This window comes from Ambystoma mexicanum, chromosome 2q, assembly GCF_040938575.1.
Source record: "Ambystoma mexicanum isolate Mex_15411 chromosome 2q, UKY_AmexF1_1, whole genome shotgun sequence".
NCBI lineage: Eukaryota > Metazoa > Chordata > Amphibia > Caudata > Ambystomatidae > Ambystoma > Ambystoma mexicanum.
The window spans coordinates 124799751-124824101 of record NC_090924.1 but is presented as its reverse complement, the minus strand read 5'-3'; the positions used below and the strand labels follow the sequence as shown (position 1 = coordinate 124824101).

At 50.0% G+C, this 24351-nt stretch overlaps 1 protein-coding gene across 1 annotated transcript in view; it reads right to left on the bottom strand.

The window, feature by feature from the left end:
• The window catches only part of PMM2 (phosphomannomutase 2), a 288090-nt gene that overhangs the window by 64826 nt on the left and 198913 nt on the right, over positions 1–24351 (bottom strand). Inside the window, exon 5 of the mRNA XM_069647046.1 lies at positions 461–560. Coding sequence (XP_069503147.1) covers positions 461–560 — 100 coding nt within the window. The remainder of the gene's footprint in view (positions 1–460; positions 561–24351) is intronic.

Genomic DNA, 24351 nt, shown 5'->3' with positions numbered 1-24351 from the left:
CTTTCTGCTAGGATTACCTGGTACAGTCCTTGGAGAACCACGTCTGTCAAGACAGTTGTATTTCTTATATACTACGAGCCAGTATCACTTTTTAAGTGCAACAACTGTGCTCCGGGGACAATCAGCCAAAACACTTGAAGCAGGTTTCAAAAATGCAAGTAGTAAGCTACTAGCCAACCGTAAAAAAAAGTCACTCGCCACCTCAATTCTATACATACAGACGCCATACCATTTCATACTAGCCAATAGCGAGGGGTGAGTGCAAGTTTTGCAACTTGCATAAAGCACACGTCTTCAGGCCCCGCCATTAGCACCACAGTTAAACCAAAATTCCCTATATGCTTTTCTGTGAAACACTGGAAATATATAGTTTTTGGCCAAATTGCCCCATAGACTTAAATACGCATTTACGCTAATGACATATTAGCAAAGAGCCAAGTAGGATTTTAAGCTTACTTACTGTATCAAGTTGAAGGAATTCCATGCGCTCCTCTTGACTGCAGCTACGTCCAATGGGAGACACATTCAGCATACCATTCCGAAATTCAATGAAAGTGCCTCTGAAAAAAACTGCTTAGTCAGTTAATCAGTAAACAATGCAACTTGACGGGATTTGCACGCAAACATTACTCAACATGGAGCTGTTATTTCACGATTGTGAACACAAAATTGGTCCAAAATTTCAGAGTAGCCATGGCATTTGAACAGGAAAGCAGGTGGTGTCAAGTCATCCAGGAAAATAGTATGGAGTTTGAGAAAAGGACCCATTTACCTACAGTAGCGCCCTCAGGTATTAGATGAACGGACCACATACTACATCCTCCACACCCCTTGATCATGGCAGGTTTGCACTCCCTCCCTATTGTCACAAAGTGACTGTGGGATAAACACAACCCGACACGTGCTTCCATGCCTAACAAAAAGATTACATGAGGAACGAATTACATAAAAAGGGTAAAAAAAAAAAAAAAAAAAGGGAGAGAAGGTAGCTGAATATAAACAGAAATATCAGGTAAGTAGTACAAGTATGTGCAATTGAATTCCCCCTCTTTGTCAGGTAAAGCAGACCAAGCATATAAGCAGGCTCTAGATTCCTGCACATGCATGCAACGATGCGCATGTCGGAAACTGGGAGGAGAGCTGGAACGTTTCACTGAGCATCGCATCTGCCTGACCACCATAGATATTAGCAGTGAGCATCTTTGGGGCCATCATTATGTTGGGTTTCCAAAGTCCACACTTCTTAGGGTCTCATTTAAAGGGGCTGCTGGATTCATTTGATGATCCTCAGACCCGAGCAACATATTGTGGGGGAGGACTAAGGGGAAACTCCCCCCTAGTTCCTTTATGCCCCACATCATGTAGCCAGTGGTGGGGCCCGATACCTTGAGTCACCTTTTAGGGAGAATTCTCCAGAATGGCTAATTTCCCTTACCTACCGAGTCCCCCAGCAGCTTTGCTGGATTTCTAGGATTATTTTTTTTCACCTGGTAAGAGTGTGAGCTTTTTTCCCCACTCTTACATGTGTTTTGCTGTGTGCGTTTTCACTTTTAGTGTGATCTTGAGCACTGGAGCCTCACCTACTCCAGGGCCTCCTATTTTTCATGTGTGTTACACAGCACCTTCAGTGCAGTGACACAGGGTTGTCTTTGAGACTTCCCACTGACTCAATTTTTCTGGGGCTTACTACTTACTACTACTGTCCCTCAGAAAAGGTAAAGTTGCCATTAACTTTAGTCACTTTAAACCACAGACCCAGTACACCCCATCTTACATGGAGTATTGGAAAGGGTTAACTCTTATCCCTTTTTGTCTGTGCCTCTTGGAGTATTGTTTCGCTCCCTTTACATCAAGACTTGGCTGGTGACAGTGGTATCTACCCTAACTTTTCTACTGCGATTATCTTATATAAACATGCTATTGTTTTAGGCTATTATATTAGCCTCGAACATAAACCCGCTAGACCAAATACATTTTATTTTGGCTCTGGCTGGGTTTATTCACCATTTCTTTTTGTTAAAGTCTTTCTCGTGTTTTTCTCTGCGCGCCAAACCGGGGATGACTCCTTTGGTCGCTGTCTTTTCGCAGGCTTCTGCACAGAAGCCCTCCTTTAGGCGCCTGAAAGTCGAGGTAGGCAAGATGTGAGGGAGGGATCTTCGGACCCCTGCCATGGGTTCCCTTGGTAACCCAAGTCGCACTCCTGTTTGATTGGCTGAGGGGACAGTCCTTGCCTGGACAGCCACCCTGCTGTGTGATTGACAGCCAGGCTGTATGAATGGGGGAAAACTGCATAAAAAAGCAGGTCTCTGGGACTGGAAAGGCAGTGTCGCCACTGGAACGAAAGAACCAACGAGGAACTGGCAGAATAGGACCCCTACAACGACTGAACCGCCCGGTGAAGCCCTGCTGCAGGTCCGAATCTCCAGAATCCGCCGACAGAAGATCCTCCAGGAAACTTCTTCCCTTGAGCTGGTGGGACCAACCAGTTCGCCCAAACTGCAAGCCAGGACCCCTCCTCTGGTTGAATTTGCTGTACAGAGCTACAGTGGACCGGATAGCCAGGAAGGTCGGACCCTGCTTGGGTTTTAAAGAGCGCACCTTTTATTTGTTGCTTTGCTCTGCTGCTGGTTTCTTCCCTGGGTAGTGCAGGACCCTCCAGTCTTCCTACTTCGTGTCAGTCAGTCGCTTCAGGAACCGTGAGCCTGCAGGAAATACCAGGAACGTCCGCCTCAGCTATAGCTCCCCTCTCCGTTTTAAAGGTACTGTTCAAAACCGGTTGTCCGTTTCGTTCAACCGCGGTGAAAGTGTTTGAAATCTTTCTCCAAACCGAGGGCTTGTCCTTCTCTTTGAACTAACTTTTGTATCAACCAACCTCGTCTGGAAACCATGCCATGAACTTTACCACGAACTACCCTAAACTGTTTGATTAATTGATATTTTATTTCTATCGCTCTCGTTCAAAACTGTGATCTAGAGCAAAAGACTTTGGCCCCATTGACTTTGGCCCCAAGCCTTTTCCATCTGATCTCCTCATTGAAGTTCCTCTTGTTCAACTGCCCCGAGTACTTAACATTTGGTTTGATCTAATTTCTAATAACCTTTGTTTTTCCCTCCCTTTTAAATTGCTGGAGTGCCATTTTGCTCCCACTTCATTTTGTGAGCTTAACTTGTCTGGAATTTAAGGGAAGTGGTGTGGCGTATAAAGATTGTGATTTTTGACTGCTTATAATAGTGTAATGTTATACAACTGAAGAGTGAAATAAATGTATATGTTTTTACTTTAAAACCTTCAGTCCGCGTTTGCCTGAATCATAGTAATTGCTGTCCTTTGTGTAACTATTTGATACTGCTCACTTACTCTTGAGATAAGTCTGGCTGCTCTGCTACTGCTACCACTTGAATTTGTACTGTCACTTGTAGTCTTAATTGTGTGTGATGTTCCCAAAGGGTACTGCATATAATTCTGCCTAACATCACCCCACACACACACACACACTCTCTAAGGGTCATGCAGGGGACATGGTAACAGACCAGTCATTCGTCCAGAACAATGGTTCATAACTTTTATTCGACAAATAAGTCATAAAAGCACACATACATTCACATATCATCATAACATACCTAAAACAAGATAAAACATTATGGACATAATCCACATGTAGAAACAATATACAGGCAGGAGTGTTGAAATTGATGGTATCATAAACCTTGAGGTTTGTTCATAAGTATCCTCCAAACCCCCTTCAGATATTGGCATGTGGCATGCTGCATTTAGGCAAATTGCACCTTTTGTGCATCTACATCCATGCCCCCGAAGGAACAAGTTACTTACCTGTAACTGTTGTTCTCCAGCATGGGTCTGGCATGGATTCACATGCTCATGAATATTCCCCGTCGTCAGGCTGGGAATCCTCGGTAAAGAAAAAACCAGTATCAGTTTCGTTTCTGATCTGTCTTTCGTAGTAATAACCAATCACTGGTCTCTGCGTCATACTGACCACAGCCAATGACTGCCCTCTACCTAAGCACCGCCTCTGGCAGCCATCTTCAGATTTGGAAGCACGTGAAGTGGCAGTATGACCAAGTGAAGAGCCGCAGAGGGGTAGGCGGGAGGGTTCGCATGTGAATCCATGCCAGACCCATGCTGGAGAACAACAGTTACAGGTAAGTAACTTGTTCCTTCTCCAGCATGGGGTCTGGCATGGATTCACATGCTCATGAATAAAGAATACATAGCAGTACACACATGCACAACCACGGGAGGTGGCAAAGGCTCAACATTAAGCATAGCATCAAACTCAACATTAAGCATCTTACCTCCTCACCAGGCTCACCTCAGGCGAACAGGTTGCGCAGCACTGCTTGGCCGACCCTGGACTCCTCCCTGGAATCCCGATCGACGCAGTAGAACTTCGTGAAGGTGTGTGTCGACCTCCACGTAGCAGCCCTGCATATGTCCAGCAGGGGCACACCAGAAAGGAACGCCGTGGTAGCTGCGATCGCTCTGGTGGAATGAAACCGCCGCCGGAACCTCTGGAGGCGCCCTTGCCTCCGCTGCTCCGAAAGGGCGTCCGACGTTGCTGCAGAACTCCGAGGGCCCGGGCCGTCTCAGTATCCGCCTTGATGGCCTGAAGGGAATCGTCCACTGTCTTCCCAAACAGGTTGTTCCCGTCGAAGGGCATGTCCAGGACTCTGGTCTGGACGTCTTGCCGGAAGTCCGTAGCTTTGAGCCATCCACGACGTCGAAGGCAAACGCCGTTGCCCAGCTGGCGGAACCCAGTGTCGGCGATGTCCGTCGCCACGGTGATGGCGTGGTCCGAGGCCACCTCACCTTCCTGCAGGATCTCCAGGGCCTCCGCCCTCTTGTCGTCCGGCAGAAAATCCAGCAGGGGAGCTATTTTGTACCAGAGCTCCCTGTCGTAGCGAGCCACGATAGCCAAGGCGTTGGCCGCTTTAATCGTCGTCGCTGCCGACGAGATGACTCTACGTCCCATAGCATCCAATTTCTTTCCCTCGCCGTCCGGCGGGGAAGTCGATGTGGAGGCCGCACCCCCCCCCGCTTTCTTCCTGGCTGCCGCGGAGACGACGGAATCCGGGGTAGGCTGCGCCCGGAGGCACAGGGGGGCCGTGTCCGGGACCCGGTACTTTTTCTCGTACCGGTCTCTTCTAGCTGGCGTCGTGGAAGGGTTCTTGAGGAGGGAAAGGCCCTCATCCCAAATGTCGTCCAACAGAGGCACTGCGAGGACCGTCTTCCTCTTGGCCTCGCGCCGCTGATAAAGGAAGCCTTCCTTTTTCTTCTCCTCAGGGCAGAGTTGGAAAAGCTCGGAAGCCCTGGAGATCATGGAGTGGAAAGATCCGATCTCGTCGGGCGGAGAAGCCCTGGTGGGAGGCGACGACGGAATATCCTCGTCGTATGCCTCGTTGTCCGTACCCGTCGCTGCCGTGTCAGTTCCCGTATCATCCCCTCGGGTGGACGGGGGAGAGGGCTGGACGGTGCGCGACGGTTGAAAAGGAGGTGGTGGATGGATCCTTCTTTTCTTGGTAAGGGGAACACCAGAAGGTCCCGGTTCTGGATCCCCCGACGGGAAAGGTTCCTCCGTCGGTAACGGTAGTCTCGTCCTTATCTCGGAGCATAAGGACTGTATAGCCAACAAAATGGCCGCCGAGTTGTCTTGCGGCGCTGGCAGAGGGGAATCCGACGGGCGAGCAGGGGCCCCGTCGGTATCCTCGACGATGTCGTCGTCGTCGTCACCTGCGTCGGGGCCCATTCCGACGGGCTGGCCTTCTTCCACGCCTAGGCCGTGGCTTAAGACCTCGATCAGCTCCTCTTCTGAGGTTGAGGCCGAATCTACGACGACGCCCTGCCCCCCCTTCTTCTTCCCCACGGAGGGTTTCACGGGGGTCCTATCGATGGGCACAAAAGAAGACTCCCTCCGAGGAGGCAGGGAGATTCTGGGCCCCGCGGTCGCCACCACTGGCGCAGCCTCCACAGGCTGAGCCAGGGCCGCCGCGACCGTTTCGATAGAGGGCTTGGTCGGATGGATCAAGGCCTTCACCACCTTAGGTGCGCTCACCGCCTTATCCTTGAGGGAGGGGGCACTGCCACGCTCCTCCTCTGCCTTAGAGCTCGACCGGGGCCTCTCCAGGAGTTTCGCTGGGTGCTCGGCCTTCCTCTTACCCGACCCAGAGCGTTGGCTCGTGGTTGATGGTGCCGGGGAGGGTGCGCCCTGCCTGGCGCCCGTAGAGCCCGACCGTTCGGCGCTCCCGGTGCCAGCGGACTCGCGGTGCTTAGCCTTATGTTGGGCCCCCGTCGCCGGGGCGCCCTCAAAGGTCTTAGAAGACCGCTCGGGTTTCTTCTTATTCTCGCCAGACGGGCTCTTACCCTCCAGCCAGTTGGCGAGACGTTGATGGCGGTCCTTCATGGTCCGTTCCGACATGTTGCCGCAAAACGCACAGTCCTTCTCCACGTGCGTCTTGTCCTCATGAAGGCAGTAAAGGCAGAAAGAGTGTTCGTCCTCCTTAAAGACGTTCTGCAGCTGGCATCCAGGGCAGACCCTGAACAGCTTTCCGGGCGTCGAGCTTCCCTTCTCCTGGGCCATCTCCGAGACCGGGCCTGAGAAGCTTCTGGAGTCCTCCGAAGTGTAGCTCGACGAAATCTTCACCCTTGAGGGGCGCAGACGAATCCGACACGGGTCCCCGTTGATCGGATGTAGGATCGGTGGAGCTTGAGGCTCTTTTGACCGAAAGAATCGAGTTTTTGTGAAAAAACGCGAAAAAATAGCACTAACGCTCGAGAGCAATAGCACGAGGATCCCAACACATGAACGTGCGGTAAAAATCTGAAGATGGCTGCCAGAGGCGGTGCTTAGGTAGAGGGCAGTCATTGGCTGTGGTCAGTATGACGCAGAGACCAGTGATTGGTTATTACTACGAAAGACAGATCAGAAACGAAACTGATACTGGTTTTTTCTTTACCGAGGATTCCCAGCCTGACGACGGGGAATATTCATGAGCATGTGAATCCATGCCAGACCCCATGCTGGAGAAAGAGTGGTTTTATGAAATGCCTCCTCAGGGGCAATGTCGCAGGATACAGCAGAATCAAATGCTTCAGATCCTCCATGCAACCCCTGCATACGGTACAAATTGATGAAGCGTCAGCATCCCATCTGTGCACCAGCTCTACTGTAGACAGGATCCCAAATCGAAATTTCACATACATGGACCTTTCAGACTTAGGACCGATAAGATCCAGTATTGGCTCAAACCCCTCCTCCATCTTGATTGTAAAATAGTGTGCTAGGGATTTGGAAGTTGTAGCTTTAGCCAGAGTATCCGGCTGCATCAGAGCCAATGCTGCGGCTTTAACTCTAACTTTGCAATGTGTGGTAATGGCAGGAGGGTCGGTCCAATAGCCACGCAGACCCAAATCCATCAGACTCCTCTTTACATGGACTGCCTACTTCAAATTCATAGCCCCTCGCTGGGATTTTTGTTAGACCACAGCTGCACCCAGTTAAGCGCTGGACACAACTTGCAGGCAGACTCCATTCCCTGTATGCCCGTCTCAAGACACACTGGCAGGCTCAGGGAGCAGATGGGTACTCCCAGTAACTTCTTCAGATACTGGTTTTCGACAACTGCCAGGGTGTGTAGGTAAGACTGCCCCCACAACTCGGACCAAACATCGCTTCTTGCCATGCCTGGGCAGTATATGCTTTGAGAGAAACCCACACAGCCCGATTTCCATGCTCTTACAAGTGCCCCACTATACCTCACTAGAATCAACCTGGGCTTTTCGAGGTGCATCGCCCAGCCACAGGTTGCCATTACTCTTATCCCGAGATAGTCATATATGGCAACCTGTTCAGTCACCCGTTCAGAACTTCCGAAAGGTGAGAACACTAAAAAAACAAGCAGAGCCCTTAAAGAAGGTTTCACCCTCCTTTCCGATTGTCAATTCGATTTGTTGTACACACTAGGCAAGGGTATATAGAGGATTTCCCCGGGCTCATTGGATTTCTTAACAGAGCTGATGCAGGACAAGGTCTGAGCAACATTCCCGTCTTGACACATGGCTGGATGGACAGAGCCCTCTCTTTGCTTGAGCATCACAACAGACTCCCATTTGAGCACTTTTACTGTGAAACACTGCCCACACTCTCGGATGGAGGGGACCTGAATGGCGGTGTGCGCCGCCCTCTCCCTCCCTCCTTTTCACCGAAAGGCAGATTATTCATTGGACAACACAAAGATTGGGGCAGGGCAGTGCTTAATAAGAGCAGAGACCGAGTATATGCGCTATGCTCAGATGGAAGCAAAGACTTGCACTCGAAACCCTCCAGTCATTGCCCTTCTGTTTGGCAAATGTTTCCATGTAAGCCACCATTGCAGAACCACTGCCAGTGCTGTTGGTCACCGGAAGAGTGACGTCACTTGTACTGTGTGCCCGAGTGCTGGCAGAAGCGTCAAAGCCTGCAGAGGATCATCCTGTGAATGGGCCAGCTTACATAGACACATTGATAGGAGAATCACCCCCAAGGTAAGAAGTACACAATAAGGAAGAGATGACCCAGCTATTAGGGCAGGTTAGGGCCTGGAGGAACAGAAAAAGAGAGCCGGGATGGTTGGGGGAAGCAGAAGCAGTGAATTGTGCCAGGGGAGGCATGGCTAGTGAGTCAAGAGGGGGGGCTGAAACCAGTCAGAAAAGAAACCAGTTTGGAACATGCACAGACATAGGCAATCGTTATTTTCCGAACAGGCATTCATCGGAATTTGCCATGCATTCACCACTTTCAGTTATTACCATCTTTGCCAGGTATTGCCACATGATGTTCTGGCACTCCCATATGAATTAAGTCCCTTAGTTGATGCTAGAGGGGATGGGACCGTTGAGACAGGGGACCACTACTTGCTCCATGATGGAGGCCACGATGGAGGTCTGCGGTGGATCCCCCAGACCATCTCTAGCCTCAGTGGTTGCCACAGACCCATCTGCTGCGCCAACGCGTACTGGAACGTGGAAGCTGGTGCACAGCTGTTTATGCAACCATTTTATCTCAAATACTCAAGGAAGCAGTTAACCTTGCATGGGGAGCACATGTGTTTACCCAGCCTCGTCAGCCATAGCACTACTGGACGATGAAAGGGAGAATTGTACTGTTCAAAAAGCCGCCACAGGGAGCATCTGTAAATCTCTCTGCACCAACAGAAATGCTTGGTTAATTGTACAGCAAAAGGTAGCGAGAGCCCTGTGCGCAGTATTCACGGTTCTGGTGCGCTCTTATCTCGAGCATGTCAGGAAGGAAGGAACAAGTTACTTACCTGTAACTGTTGTTCTCCAGCATGGGTCTGGCATGGATTCACATGCTCATGAATATTCCCCGTCGGCAGGCTGGGAATCCTCGGTAAAGAAAAATCAGTATCAGTTTCGTTTCTGATCTGTCTTTCGTAGTAGTAACCAATCACTGGTCTCTGCGTCATACTGACCACAGCCAATGACTGCCATCTCCCTAAGGCCCGCCTCTGGCAGCCATCTTCAGATTTGGTAGCACGTGAAGTGGCAGTATGACCAAGTGAAGAGCCGCAGAGGGGTAGGCGGGAGGGTTCGCATGTGAATCCATGTCAGACCCATGCTGGAGAACAACAGTTACAGGTAAGTAACTTGTTCCTTCTCCAGCATGGGGTCTGGCATGGATTCACATGCTCATGAATAAAAGAATACATAGCAGTACACACAAGCACAACCATGGGAGGTGGCAAAGGCTCAACATTAAGCATTACATCCAAAACTCAACATTAAGCAATTCTTACCTCCTCACCAGGCTCACCTTAGGCAAACAGGTTGCGCAGCACTGCTTGGCCGACCCTGGACTCCTCCCTGGAATCCCGATCGACGCAGTAGAATTTAGTGAAGGTGTGCGTCGACCTCCACGTAGCAGCCCTGCAGATGTCCAGCAAGGGCACACCAGATAGGAACGCCGTGGTAGCTGCGATCGCTCTGGTGGAATGGGCTCTCGGACGGCCAGGCAGCGGTCGGTTTGCCAACCGATGACAGTACATGATACAGCCGGAGAGCCATCTGGAAATGGAAGCCTTAGAGAGAGCCTTCCCCCGATTGACAGATCCAAAGTTCACAAAAAGTTGTGATGTCTTCCGAAAACTCTTCGTGCGGTCCACGTAGAACTTCAGCGCTCTAGCCACATCCAGCGAGTGCAAAGTCCTTTCAGCCGGCGACGAAGGCGACGGGAAGAAAACAGGCAACACCAAGGGTTCGTTGAGGTGGAAGTCCGACGGCACCTTGGGCATGAAGGAGGGGTGCGTCCTGAGCACTACCCTCGTGTCGTGAAAAGTCAAGTACGGGGGCTTCCAGGAAAGGGCCTGGATCTCTCCCACCCGTCGTGCGGAGGTGATGGCCACAAGAAACGCTGTTTTCCATGACAAGAACTTCAACGGAGCTGAGTGCAGAGGCTCGAACGGAGGTCCCATGAGCTTGGTCAGCACCACGTTGAGCTCCCACGCCGGGGCGGGTGCCTTCACCGGCGGGAACGATCTGAACAGTCCCTTCATGAATTCTTTCACCAGACGATGAGACCACAAAGACGTCTGTCCCGTGGTTCTGGTGTAGATCGGGAGATCGCAGCAAGATGAATCTTGATGGAAGCGTGCGCCAGTCCAGCCTTGGCCAGCGTCAGCAGGTACGGCAGTACTTGAGGAGCCGTAATCCGTAGAGGGTTAATCTTCTGTGCGTGGCACCAGACAGAGAACCTCTTCCATTTGTGTCCGTAGCATTTAAGAATTGAGGACGCCCTGGCCTTTGCAAGAACCTCTCTGCAGTCGGCCGGTATGTCAACCTCCAAACTCTAACGCTGCAGGAGCCAGGCCTGCAAGTTCAGCGACTTCGGGTCGTGATGGAGGATGGCGCCTCCTTCCCTGGAGAGAAGATCCGCGTCCACTGGCAGCTTGATTGACAGGGACGCTGACAAGTCCAGAAGGTCCGGGAACCATATCTGCCTCGGCCACACAGGTGCGACGAGAATCATCCTGCACCGTGACCTCTTGAGCTGGTTGATGAGCCGGATCAGCAGCGGCAATGGAGGGAACGCATATAGGAACAGGCCCTCCCAGGGGAACAAGAAAGCATCGCCCATGCTCCTCGGCTGGGGAAACCTGCTGGCGAACCTCTGGCACTTGGAGTTCGTCGCCGTCGCGAACAGATCGATCTGGGGTGTGCCCCACCGTCGGAAGAGGCGGTCCACTAGATCCTGTCGTAGTTCCCACTCGTGGCACGAGCGCAGCTCTCTGCTGAGCGAGTCGGCGATGGCGTTTTTTATCCCTGCCAGATGAAACGGCACCAGAAACATCCCTTGGGCGACGGCGCAATGCCACAGATCCTGAGCCTCCTTGGACAGGGCTGGGGATCTGGTACCGCCCTGCTTCCTGATGTAGAACATGGTGGTGGTGTTGTCGGTGAAGAGCCTCACCACCTTGCCCTTGAGGGATGGAAGAAAGGACCTGAGGGCCCAAAACACTGCACGGAGTTCCAGGACGTTGATATGGAGGGACTTCTCCGTCGGCAGCCAAAGGCCTCTCGGGTACAGATTTTTGGTGTGCGCTCCCCACCCTTCCAGGGAGGCATCCATGGTCACTGTCTTCTGGTGGCCCGGGGTCTGGAAGTCCATGCCCGCCGTCAGATGCGCGCGGGTGCCCCACCACCGGATCGCTCGTCGGAAGCTCTCGTCGAGTGTGATCCTGTCCTCGAAGCTGCCCGTCGTCTGGATCCAGCAAGCGTCCAGGAACTCCTGCAACGGGCGCATCCGAAGCCTGCACAGGCGGATGAGATAAATGCAAGAAGACATCATTCCGAGGAGGAATTTGATGGACCTCACCCTGGCCGCGTCCGCAACCAGCATCCGTTGCACCTTGCCCAAGATGGCCCTCGTCCTTTCCTCCGACGGAGAGGCCAGACGCGCCACTGTGCCGAGTTTCGCTCCCAGAAACAGCGCGTCTTGCGCGGGCACTAGGTGGGACTTGGCGTAGTTTATGGAGAATCCCAGGTCCGTGAGTAGTTGGACGGTCCTCACCGTGTGATCCGCTGCTAGCATGTTTTTGCTCGGATGACCCAGTCAAGGTAGGGGTAGACGTGGATCCCCTCCAGGCGCAGCCGCGCCGCCACCGGTGCGAGGCACTTGGTGAACACCCTGGGTGCCGACCTCAATCCGAAGGGAAGGGCTCTGAACTGGTAGTGACGCCCTTAGACCACAAATCTGAGAAACTTTCGGTGTCCCTTTAGGATGGGGATATGGAAGTAGGCATCCTCCAAATCCAACGACGACAGGAAATCGCCCTCCTCCAGTTGACCCAGGACGTGCTGGAGGGTGAGCATCCGGAACTTCTGTGCCTTGATAAATTTGTTCAGCCGTCGTAGGTCCAGGATGGGACGCCATCCTCCAGTCTTCTTCACGAGGAAGTATCTTGAGTAAACTCCGGAGCCCCGAAGCCTCTTTGGGACGAGCTCGATGGCGCCTTTCTTGAGCATTGCCTTTACCTCCAAGAGAAGTTGAGGGACGTGATGTGCCTTCCTTGCCACGGGGGGGGACGCGCGGGCACTTCTTTAGAAACTCTAGCACGTGACCCTGGGCCAGGGCGTCCAGCACCCAACGGTCGGTGGAGATGGACTCCCACACGCTGACGAAGTTCGCCAGCCGGCCTCCCACCGGGGTGCTTCGGTGGGGGCCCGACCCCACGGCCGGTTCAGTCCTGCTTCGACGAGGCTTTGCCGCCTTGTCCTCCTTGGCGACGACGGTGGGGTCCGCCCGACTTGCCTCGTCCCCTGTAGGCTTCCTGGGACGACGAACGGCCGCTTGACGATAGGTGGAAAATCCGCCTCCGGAACCTTTGGAGGCACCCTGCTTGCCTCTGCCGCTCCGAAAGGGCGGCCGTCGTTGCTGGAGAACACCAAGAGCCCGCGCCGTCTCCGTGTCTGCCTTGATGCCTTGTAGGGAATCGTCCACTGTTTTCCCAAACAGGTTGCTCCCGTCGAACGGTATGTCCAAGACTCTGGTCTGCACGTCCTGACGGAAGTCAGTTGCCTTGAGCCATCCACGCCGTCTAAGGCACAGGCCGTTGCCCAACTGGCGAAATCCAGTGTCAGCGATGTCCGTCGCTATTGTAATGGCGTGGTCCGACGCCACTTCTCCTTCCTGCAAGATCTCTAGGGCCTCCGCCCTCTTGTCTGGTAGGAAATCCAGCAGGGGGGCGATTTTGTACCACAACTCCCTGTCGTAGCGGGCTACGATAGCCAAGGCGTTAGCAGCCTTAATCGTCGTTGCTGCCAATGAGATGACTCTGCGTCCCATTGTGTCCAACTTCTTTGCCTCGCCGTCCGGCGGGGAGGTTGACATAGAGGCCGAGGCCCCTCCCCCCGCTTTCTTCCAGGCCGCCGCGGAGACGACCGAGTCCGGGGTCGGCTGTGCCCGAAGGCACAAGGGGGCCGCGTCCGGGACCCGGTACTTCTTCTCGTACCGATCCCTTCTCACAGGCGTTGTGGATGGGTTCTTGAGGAGGGCGAGACCCTCATCCCAGATATCGTCCAGTAGAGGTACCGCGAGGACCGTCTTCCTCTTGGTCTTGCGCCGTTGATAAAGGAAACCTTCCTTCTTCTCTTCCGGGCAGAGCTGGAAAAGCTCGGATGCCCTGGCGATCATGGCATGAAACGATCCAATCTCGTCGGGCGGGGAAGCCCGGGGAGGAGGTGACGACGGGAGATCCTCGTCGTAAACCTCGTCTGTGCCCGTCGCGGCCGTGTCAGTCCCCGGATCATCCCCACGGGTCGTGGATGGGGAGGAGGGCTGAGCAGGGCGCGATGGTTGAAAAGGAGGTGGAGGATGAATCCTTCTTCTCTCAGGAGGAGGGCTCCCAGAAGGGCCTGGCTCCGGGTCCCCCGTCGGGATAGGTTCCTCCGTTGGTGGTAACGTCAATCTCGTCCTTATCTCCGAGCATAAGGACTGTATAGCCAACAAAATGGCCGCAGAGTTGTCTTGCGGCACTGGTTGAGGGGAGTCCGACGGGCGGTCAGGAGCCCCGTCGGCACCCTCGACGTTCTCGTCGTCTCCTACGTCGGGGTCCCTCCCGACGGGCTGGTCTACTTCCACGCCAACGCCGTGGCTTAAGACTTCGATCAGCTCCTCCTCAGAGGTTGAGGCCGAATCCACGACAACCTCCTGCCCCCCCCCCCTTTTCTTCTCCGTCGGAGGTTTCACGGGGGTCCTGTCGATGGGCATGAAAGAGGACTCCCTCCGCTCCGCGGTGGCAGGGAGACTCTGGGCCCCAAGGTCGCCACCACTGGTGTAGCCTCCACAGGCTGAGCCAGGGCCGCCGCGACTGTCTCGATAGAGGCCTTGGCCGGACGGATTAAGGCTTTCACCACCTTAGGTGCGCTCACCGCCTTCTCCTTGGGGGGAGGGTCACCGCCTCGCTCCCCCTCCGATGGGGCCTTCGAGCTCGACCGGGGTCTCTCCAGGAGCTTTGCCGGGTGCTCGGCCTTCCTCTTACCCGAGCCAGAGCGTTGGCTCGTGGTTGATGGCGCCGGGGAGGATGCGCCCTCCCTGGCGCCCGTAGAGCCCAACCGTTCGGCGCTCCCGGTGCCAGCGGACTCGCGGTGCTTGACCTTCTGTTGGGCCCCCGTCGCCGGGGCGCCCTCAAAGGTCTTAGAAGACCGCTCGGACGACTTCTTCCTCTTCTCGCCTGATGGGCTCTTCCCTTCCAGCCAGTTGGCGAGACGCAGATGGCGGTCCTTCATGGTCCGCTCCGACATATTGTCGCAAAACGCACAGTCCTTCTCCACGTGCGTCTTGCCCTCATGCAGGCAGTAGAGGCAAAGGGAGTGTTCGTCCTCCTTAAAGACATTCTGAAGCTGGCATCCAGTGCAGACCCTTAACAGCTTTCCGGGCGTCGAGCTTCCCTTCTCCTGGGCCATGATCGAGATGGGCCTGAGAAACTTCTGGAGTCCTCCAAAAGCGTGGCTCGACGAAATCTTCACCCTTGAGGGGCGTTGAAGAATCCGACACGGGTCCCCGTTGATCGGATAAAGTAACGGTGGAGCTTGAGGCTCTTTTGACCGAAAAAGAAAACATGTTCCTAAGAAAAAGCGCGAAAAAAAGCACTAAAGCTCGAGAGCAATAGCACGAGGATCCCAACACTTGAACGTGCGGTAAAAATCTGAAGATGGCTGCCAGAGGCGGCGCTTAGGGAGATGGCAGTCATTGGCTGTGGTCAGTATGACGCAGAGACCAGTGATTGGTTACTACTACGAAAGACAAATCAGACACGAAACTGATACTGATTTTTCTTTACCGAGGATTCCCAGCCTCACGACGGGGAATATTCATGAGCATGTGAAGCCATGCCAGACCCCATGCTGGAGAAACCTCATCTCAAGCATGTCGGGAAAGAAACCTCACATGAAGACCAGAGAATCGGAATGTAGCTGCTAATAACAGCACCATCCGTCAATCTACTAAATCCAAGATGGCAGTTAGATGCTTTCATATGTTGGCCAGTAGGACCGAGACATGGGGCGGCAACCTGTTAAAACACCTGCCAAACGTGTAGTAGTAGAAAGGCCCAATACCAAAGCATGCTTATAATGTCCTGCATACCTGAGCACCCTTGAACAAGCTGGCACAACAGGCATGCTAAGAAACGGGGCCAAAGTGGGTACGGGAGACAGCTGAAGTGGGAGTTAGGAGTATAGATATAAAGGTGGAGATCAGTGCCTGGTGGTGCAGCAAGGAGAGAAGAAGGTATAGAGAGAAAGAAGAGGTGGGTGAGGAAGAAGGACACATGGAAGACAGAGAAAGGAGAGCAAAGGATGAATATCAAGAGTAGAGTAAAGGTGAGACAAGAGCAGAGATCAGAGAGAAAGGGGTGAGCAAAGGCAAAGGAGGAAAACAAAAAGTCAAGGAAACATAGTGCAGAAGGAGGGTAGGTCACAGCAGAACGCAGAGAAGGGAAGGAAATGTGTGGAGGACGAGGGAAGAGAGAGAAAGGGAGGAGGAACGGAGTGATCAGAAAAGAGGTGGGAGGGAGAAAATCGCTGCAGGAGGAAAACAATTTGGCCCGAGAACAAGACCCACCGAAGAGAAACAAGGCCCTGAAGAAATGTAGAAGATGATCGAGAAGTAAAACAAGAAAAGCCCAAGAAAGCCTAAATGGTTGGTGTATTAAGCCTGAAAGCCAAGGTGCAACAGTCTGATGCCCAACCACCCTAGAGATGATCCAATGTATTTAAAAATGTGTTTGTTGCATTCATTTTCTGTTTGTTAATTATTGTTAATAACAATAATCAAGGTAGTGTTAGTTGTACAACACATGATTGGGCGCATGACCGAATGCATCAAAATAAAGCAAAGTTAAACAAAAGAACCAAACAAAACAACAAAAGAAATTAATTGTCCAGGCAAGCTGGCCAGGTTCTGATACTGAGGAAATGATACAATAATTACAGTGGCGGAAGTGCGTCAGCAGGGGTTCTGCAGGGGGGCAACGGGGTGACAATAGAACCAATACAGGTGCGGAAGGGAGGGGAGTGGGGTGGAGGTGCCAGGAACTTATAGTTACATATAATATACACAGTTAGCAAGTGACGAGGTGTTCATGGAGGCTTATCGCATGGGTGGAACATATAGACAAGCATCTTCCAAGATTCATACGAGTCCCCAAGTGTTTCGTCTAAACAGTGTAATGATCTAGCCCACACTTTAGTCTCAGCTTCACTCCATATTTCAAGTTCACAGTACCACTGTTGGTATTGCGGGCCCCCGGTTCACTTCCAGGACACAGCAATGCAGCGTTTAGCAAGAATACAAGCCAAGTCCATGAATTTTTATTTACCATTCCTGGGATACGCACCGAGAAGACATTCCATTGGGTGTCAATTGTATCTAGTAACACCTGCCCTTTTACAAGCTTGTTCGATGCGAGACCAAGAACCTTACACTTTTACACAATACCAGAACATGTGGATTACCAAGGGCAGGTAGGGTGCTCGCCTTTGTTAAATTTAGCCACTCTACTGGGGGTCATATTTGTACGATGGAGCATATTTATTTGTATTAGTTTAAAGCGAGCATTTTGGGATACAACTTTAGGAAAACAGTGTCCATTCCCACTCCTTAATAACAGTACCCAAATCTGATTCCCAGCACAATTTCAATTTAGGGCCCTGTGGGTTAGGTCAGTTCAGCAGGCAGCCATATAATCTGGACACAGGTCTCCAACCGTCCTCCAGCGTATACATCAGGGCTAACATTTCAGTCTCTTCGGTCTCAACAGGCCACTCGCTCCATTTAAGTCTAGCCAAACCCACCGCTTTCATGTACCGTAGAAATGACCCCTTGGGCATAACAGTTTGTTGGGATAGGTTATCCAGGTCCCTAACTCTACCGTTTTCGAACTCTCCAAGTGGAGATACCCCATTCTTCCCAGCGCCTTGCAATCACAAGGTTGTTTCTATTCTTACACACGTCAGCCACTATTGGGACATTGGCTGAGTAAGGGCACGAAATTTGAAGTAACTTCAACATTCTGAACCATCTCTTCCTGCCAAATTCCCCAAATAATGCTAAGGAGTTAAAGCAGTTGGTCGGGAGCCACAGCATGTCATTAAGGCGGGAAGGAGCCACCAATTGCTGTAGTAGCAGCGTCTCATAAGTGATCTTGTCTGATAACCATTTAGTTTCAAAGCTGAGTTGGTTCACCAAGTAATACAATTTCCGCTTCGGCAGCTGCACACCACTTTCTTTGTAAGACAAGCACAATACTGTAAGGGCTACCTTGTGTCGGGCTGTGCGCCATAAAAAATCCTCTAATCAATGTGTAGGTGTCCAGTTAAAATGTCGAATGAATAATTTCGAATGCATTAATTTTGTGAAAAAAAAATGTTGAATATTAATTTTTTTATTTTATGTTTTTTTGGGGTTTGGCTAGTAAAAATGGGTTATAAAAAAAGGGGAGGGGTACCCCCCATTAAAAAATAAACATACATACGACTTTCTTTCCGACATTTTTGATTCAAAATGAATGTATTCGAAATTATTAAATTCGAAAATGTCACTATAAACCCAATGTGTAATAGGTGAAAGAAGTGGGCTTTGATGTAGTAGTGACATTGGTGAAGTAACACAAAAATCTAGGGAGGACAATCATTTTGATAATCTTCTACACATGATAGAGAGTGGCAATTGGGACCAATAGGACATCAATTTTTTAAGGCCTTCACCACCCCAAGGGTGCTACGAGTGTGTGTGTGTCCTCCAGTGTGTGCATGATTTGAATGTTTAGATATTTAAAGGAGGATAAGATGGTAAACTTTCTCTACTTCCACCCCTCCTTCTCCCCCAACGATTAGACACCTCTGACAGATTCTCCGGCACTACAGGTCTTGACAACATAAGACTGCGTGCAACATTCCAAATTTCAAAAAACATTTTTGTTTAATACAGAATATTTAAATTAAAACATAAGATACTACCCACACCTAACACAGTGTACAAAACTACCACTAAAACCTACAAAATCTAAAAAGCTAAATTTCAAATAAACCACTTACAGATGGACACAGACGAAATCACATATCACAGTACATAGAAAAAACCTAAATGTGTCACTAAAACAACATATAATCCCAACATGTTTCTGTTCTTTAAAGCCCCTTTCGGGCGAACATTCTTCAGGGGAACCTTTAAAACATCCACTATTCTTCTCAACACCGTGTTGAATGGGTAGTTTCAGGCAACCAGCCTGCAAAGAAGAGAAACCGAGGAAACTAATCAGATCCCCAGGGGAGGGGGTATTACCAAATGTAAAAGTGGAGTTGACTCAGTCAAGAGAACAATTCCACAAAAAGGTTTAGAAATTAAACCAATTAGATTTACCTTAATGTGGTGAATCTTCAACGCACGTCTGTAAATGACAGATAGGCTAATTTTTCTTCATTGAAAAACCAAGATACTTCAAAAGGCGTCTCAATCCGCTGAAAATATCGTCACACCTAGAAAGGACACATCACACTACCAATGAGCCATAGATCACTACAGGACAACAGTCATGAATTGTTCAGGATATATTAAATAAAAATTACCTTCACGCAAGTGAAGCCACCCACAACGTGGGGCAAGGGGAGGAAATCCCTTGAAATGACAACCAAGTCTGCAGATGATTACAAAAGAGGACGCAGAACAAATCTGTGATATAAGAATATCGTTACGGTACCCACAATCGTTACGTAGCAAAGTAGTTAGAGGTCTAGGGTGTTCACGTTTACAAAGCAATGACAAAATCCTTCCGTGTTTGTCCCCTTTTGCGTGTGTCCTGGTAGTTCGTAGGATATAGTCGAACTTAGACAACCTCTCCAATGCCTCAAGGCAATGGTACCAGGTCCTGGCCAATGTCTCCTCTTCCAACCGCAAGCCTGTGTGCCGGGCCTCCAGTTTCTGGATCGCTTCCTCCATAGCTTCCAACTCGTCCCTCAGATTCCGGCAGCTGCCCCCAGCGCTAGCTATAATTTCTCTTCTAGTCACTACCTTCATGGTTTCCCAAATAGTGCATTTTGTAGAAACATTTTTGTTGCGTGTCATAAAAGGGGACTGTCCTCTAATTTTATTTGGTTTCCGTAGGGGACAGATGTGCTTTAAAAAGACACAGTTCCCTAGTTTTTGGTTATAGCACTTTGACCACTGACCGTCGTGCTAGGGGGTGGGTATAGTTAGTGCAAAAGGACCTGGGGTCCTTGTGTCGGTTTCTTTTTTGTTCTTTTTATTTTTCACTTAGTATCTCAATCCCTGTGTCATGTATACACAGTAAAAGTCCTTGATCAGTCCTGTTATTCGTTTTCTGGAGAGATCAAACTGTAGTCTGGCATATTTAATTTGACTGCACAGGTACAGTGTTATGATGAGCCGACCGGTTTCAGTGGTAAGGACCACTTTCATCAGGGCTAGAACAGCTAGCGGGTAGTGATGCTGTTGTAGTTGAAGAAGAAGCTGGACCTGGCTTGTGTCTTTATAGGACCTACATGTACAGGATACAGAGCGGGGGAGATAGGGAAGGAGGGATAGAAACCAGCGAGGGTAGAGAAGAGGCACATACATGAGTGGCCGTGGGGATACAGGATTTCTCTAGTATATCTATAGGGAGAAATCTTACCCTAGACAATTATGACTTCTCTTGTCAAGTAGGTCCTGGTGTGAGTGTGTAAATCTTCAGTCTCACTGCAGGTGCCGACGGGGTTCAGCCATGTGCAAAGCCACCTAGACAAACTATAAACCATGCATGGATTTAGTAAATCTAGGTGTCTGTTTCTATGACAATAACTTTGTAAAAACTAATTTATTCTGTTTATGCAATGTTCACAAAGAACATGTATGTACACATGCATGCGTGGCTAGGTTCATACATAGGTGTACATGTACCAAGCCAGATGGTTGTACAACACAGGGGTGCTATACCCAGAATGTAAACACTCGAAAAATAGGACAACACTGGCATTGGTGTAGCTCAGCGTGCTTCTGGAAACCTTAGCCTGGGAGCTTTTAAAACGTAATTCTAAAGGAAAGATGTTTGTTTCAGATGAGAAAGACATGGGAGAAATGACGGGAGCGAGACACTGACCATTATAGCGGGTCGACCAGGAGAGCAGCAAATTCAATTGCCTCGAAAAAATTGCAGGAAAAGGAATAAGGAATAAAATGCCTGTTTCTGATCAGGGCAAGTCCAGTAAAAAGGTAAAGAGATGGTACCATAACCATTACCTGTGTAGTTTGGAGGGAGTGTTCCCAGCACGTCCGGTTTGTAAAATGACGGTTCCGGATGTGTGGGGCACAGGGAGGAGCGTGTGATATGGAGGCTGCAGAGCATGTCACGTGTTGAAAGTGACGCGAGTCTCGTCAGATGGTTAATATCACCCCTAAGGTGATGGGTAAGGAGAGGTAAAACTTCTAGTATTAACGTGAAGTGGCCAACTATGGAGGTGGAAAAGGATATTCTTTTGCTACAATATTAAACTGACATATCCGTCCAAGCACTAAAAAACGTGGGAAATGTAGTTTTTCCTGCAAGCGCTAAGGACCATGGGAAATTTAGTTTTTCCCTCAAGGCATGGCAGACGTGACGGGAAAGTAGCATGCATCTCGCAAAAATGCTAATGTCACCCCTATGGTGGTGGATTTGGAGATGCAACGATTGTAAAAAAAAATGTCATGCTGACAAAACATGGCCATTCTAAGGATGGAGAAATCGGAATGGAACATTCTTTAGAAAAAATACATAAGAAAAATGCTTAGGTGTTACAGACTTGATGGTCGTGCAGAGTAAGGATACCTCCGTCCCCAAGTACCGCAAAGACAACACCAGAAATACTGCCTGTGCGGTCTTTGAGGCCACAGGTGAAGTGGTTCGTAGGCCTGGATTCGGGAACAGCCGGAAAAGGACCCATCGAACGCTGTAAGGCAATAGGTTATAGGATAAGCACAGAGCAGTTGGCAAGAGTAAAACCCCAGGAAAATGATCCTAAATGGCTTACCTAATGTGTTGGCAAAGATGTTCAATGACAGCAGAGAGGCGTTGGGAGTTACCCAAGTGGTGGAGGGCAGATGTTGGGTATGCAGACAGGCAAGCGCTCAGTATGAAGGCCAGAGGCCAAGAATCCAGGGCAAGAAACCAAATCCGTAAGGCAAACCAGGGACAGTCCAAGGGTCAGGCAGCGAGAAAACAGTTCCAAACGAGGTAACAAGAGGCAAAGGCACTAGGAATCCAATGTAGCAAAGGTAGTCCGGCAACTGGTGATCCAATGTCAATACTTGGGCAAGGCAAAGGCAATCCGTGGTACCAAAAACGTGGTCGAGAAAATCCGTAGAGTCAGTTATAGAACGAGCGTCACGGAACCCAGGTGGAAACAGTTGTGAAGCGACGCTCATTGACTTCCGGACTCTTTTATCCAATGACGGCATATCACGTGATGGGGAATGACAGAAATCACGTGATACGGGAGTATTGCTGCACTGGAGAGTCACGTGACGCGCGGATCCTCCGAGGTCCATTCAGGGCACCCTGGTGACATGGAAGCCTCCAGTGTAGCTGCCAGGAGCGGGAGGGAAGGTAAGTGCCAGGTGTATGAGTAAACCCCCGGGTATGACGATTGAATGGGCGCCTGAACCTGCGTGCAATCGGATGTGTATGTGAGCGAGTGGGACGGCAAGAGGCCGAGGGTGGGGGTGGGGGCGTGGCACCCGCAGAGGGGTTGTTAGGTGTAGGAGACGTAACATTAGGAAAATGCAACCGGCATGTCCATAGAAGCGCTAAGCACCATGGGAAATGAAATTTCATGCCTCAAGATATGGCAAGCATGTGTTGAAGATGTTGCAACTGCGCACTGGCTGCCTATCTGTCATGGTGGTTAAAGCGACGCACTGGGGAGTGTCTGAACAGCGGCACGGTGCTGGAATGTGCAGTCCAAAACGCTGGTGCCTGGAGTGCTGGAGCCCATACTTTTCTGTTCGTTACTGGTGGTTAATGGTGGACTAAATGTGTACAGTCTGAATGGTCCAGGTAACTCGAAGGGGTGTGCCAGTCTAGGACTAACGCCAGACCAATTAGCCCTAATCCATTAGTGCAATTATGGCCAATGGGCCATATAGTACCAAAATAAGGGGTAATTCCTGGACACTATGTCAAGCCAAAAAAGTGCTCCTATTAGTTAGCTAGAAAAACATACAATCAAATCAAACACCATGTAATAGGTCGAACTGGCAGTTGTACGGATATAGTATACTGCAATGAAGAAACGCAGGGGGTGTTCAGAACTAATATGCACTTCAAATGTGTCATCCTATACATAAAGTGTGCTCAAGGAGTTCTCAAAGGAATTGGCACCATGTTGGTCACATATTGGGCATAAATTGCACATTGTCTAATAGGACAGCACGTATCTAAACATCCACATTACAGTTAGTTATTTAGAATATAGTTAGTACCTGTGCACATATAGTCCTTGTAAGGTTGCCAGAAATGATTTTGATCTTATAAGGTCGCCAGTGTTTGCCAAGATGTTGGTTCATTCAGACCACGGGTGTCTGTTTTCAGTCTGAAAATCCATTGTTGTTCACGCCGGTATAGTAAATCATGGAGATTCCCTCCTCTAGTTGGAATGTTTACTTTTTCGATGATGGACCAAGTTAGGTCCTCTGGGGCATGGTTCTTGCTGATGCTAATGTCTCCTCTTCCAACCGCAAGCCTGTGTGCCGGGCCTCCAGTTCCCGGATCGCTTCCTCCATAGCTTCCAACTCGTCCCTCTGTTTCTGGCAGATGCCCCCAGCGCTAGCTATAATTTCTCTTCTAGTCACTACCTTCATGGTTTCCCAAATAGTGCCCCATTCTTCCACAATTCCTACATTATGCTCTAAAAATTCTTGTTTTTAAAGATTTTGTGAGAGCGCCAGTAGGCATGCGCCACATCAGAATTGGACCATATACTCAGCATTGAAAAGGTCAGCCATTTGTCACAGGCAAAAAAAAAAAAACAATCCTAGTGTGTAAAGCATGAGGAGAGGAGTAACCCGTAACCCGTAACCCCACCGCCCTGGAATAAAAAAAACTCACGTCGGTGTGTAACCCCAGCACAGTGTGTGGACGTGAGATGGGATGTTCTGATTTGGGAAATATGAATTAACGATACACACTTCAATGTGGTTTAGGTATCCTCTTCGGACCAAAAACCACCCTTCCTTGCCTTAGTCCACTTCTAACAGCTAAAATGTTAGTGAACAATCAATACATATGAGCGATTTAGAGTACGTAGCACCATAACCCGTCCCACCCCAGCGCTCAAGGATCTTTTCTAGTTCTTCAGCCAGCCGGTGAGATCTTGAATTAAGGCTATAGATCTCTTTTTACGTCTCAGGCAAGATTTCACCAGTTCCTACGGAGGTAAGAACCCAACCTGTGTACATTCCCAGTCAATATTCTTTTATTTTTTTATTTTTATTTTAAAACATAAAACTTTATTTTGTTTATAGCACTTCCAAAAATAACAAAGCACGGGTAAACCTTTGTCATTTAAAACACGTTTACCCAAACAAACCTGCTGACAAACCGTGCAATTCAAGAATATGTTTGTATTTACTAATAAAATATTTCAGTTACAGTACCCAGTCAATATTTTAATGGGGGTCATTGTCGTATTTGCCAAGCAATCTATGCTTCAAACAAGTAATCCCATCCCAACCCCGAAACGTGAACAGGAGCACACCTCCAACCCTCAAGCATCCACGCCACCTGCCCAGAGTGCATGGTAGT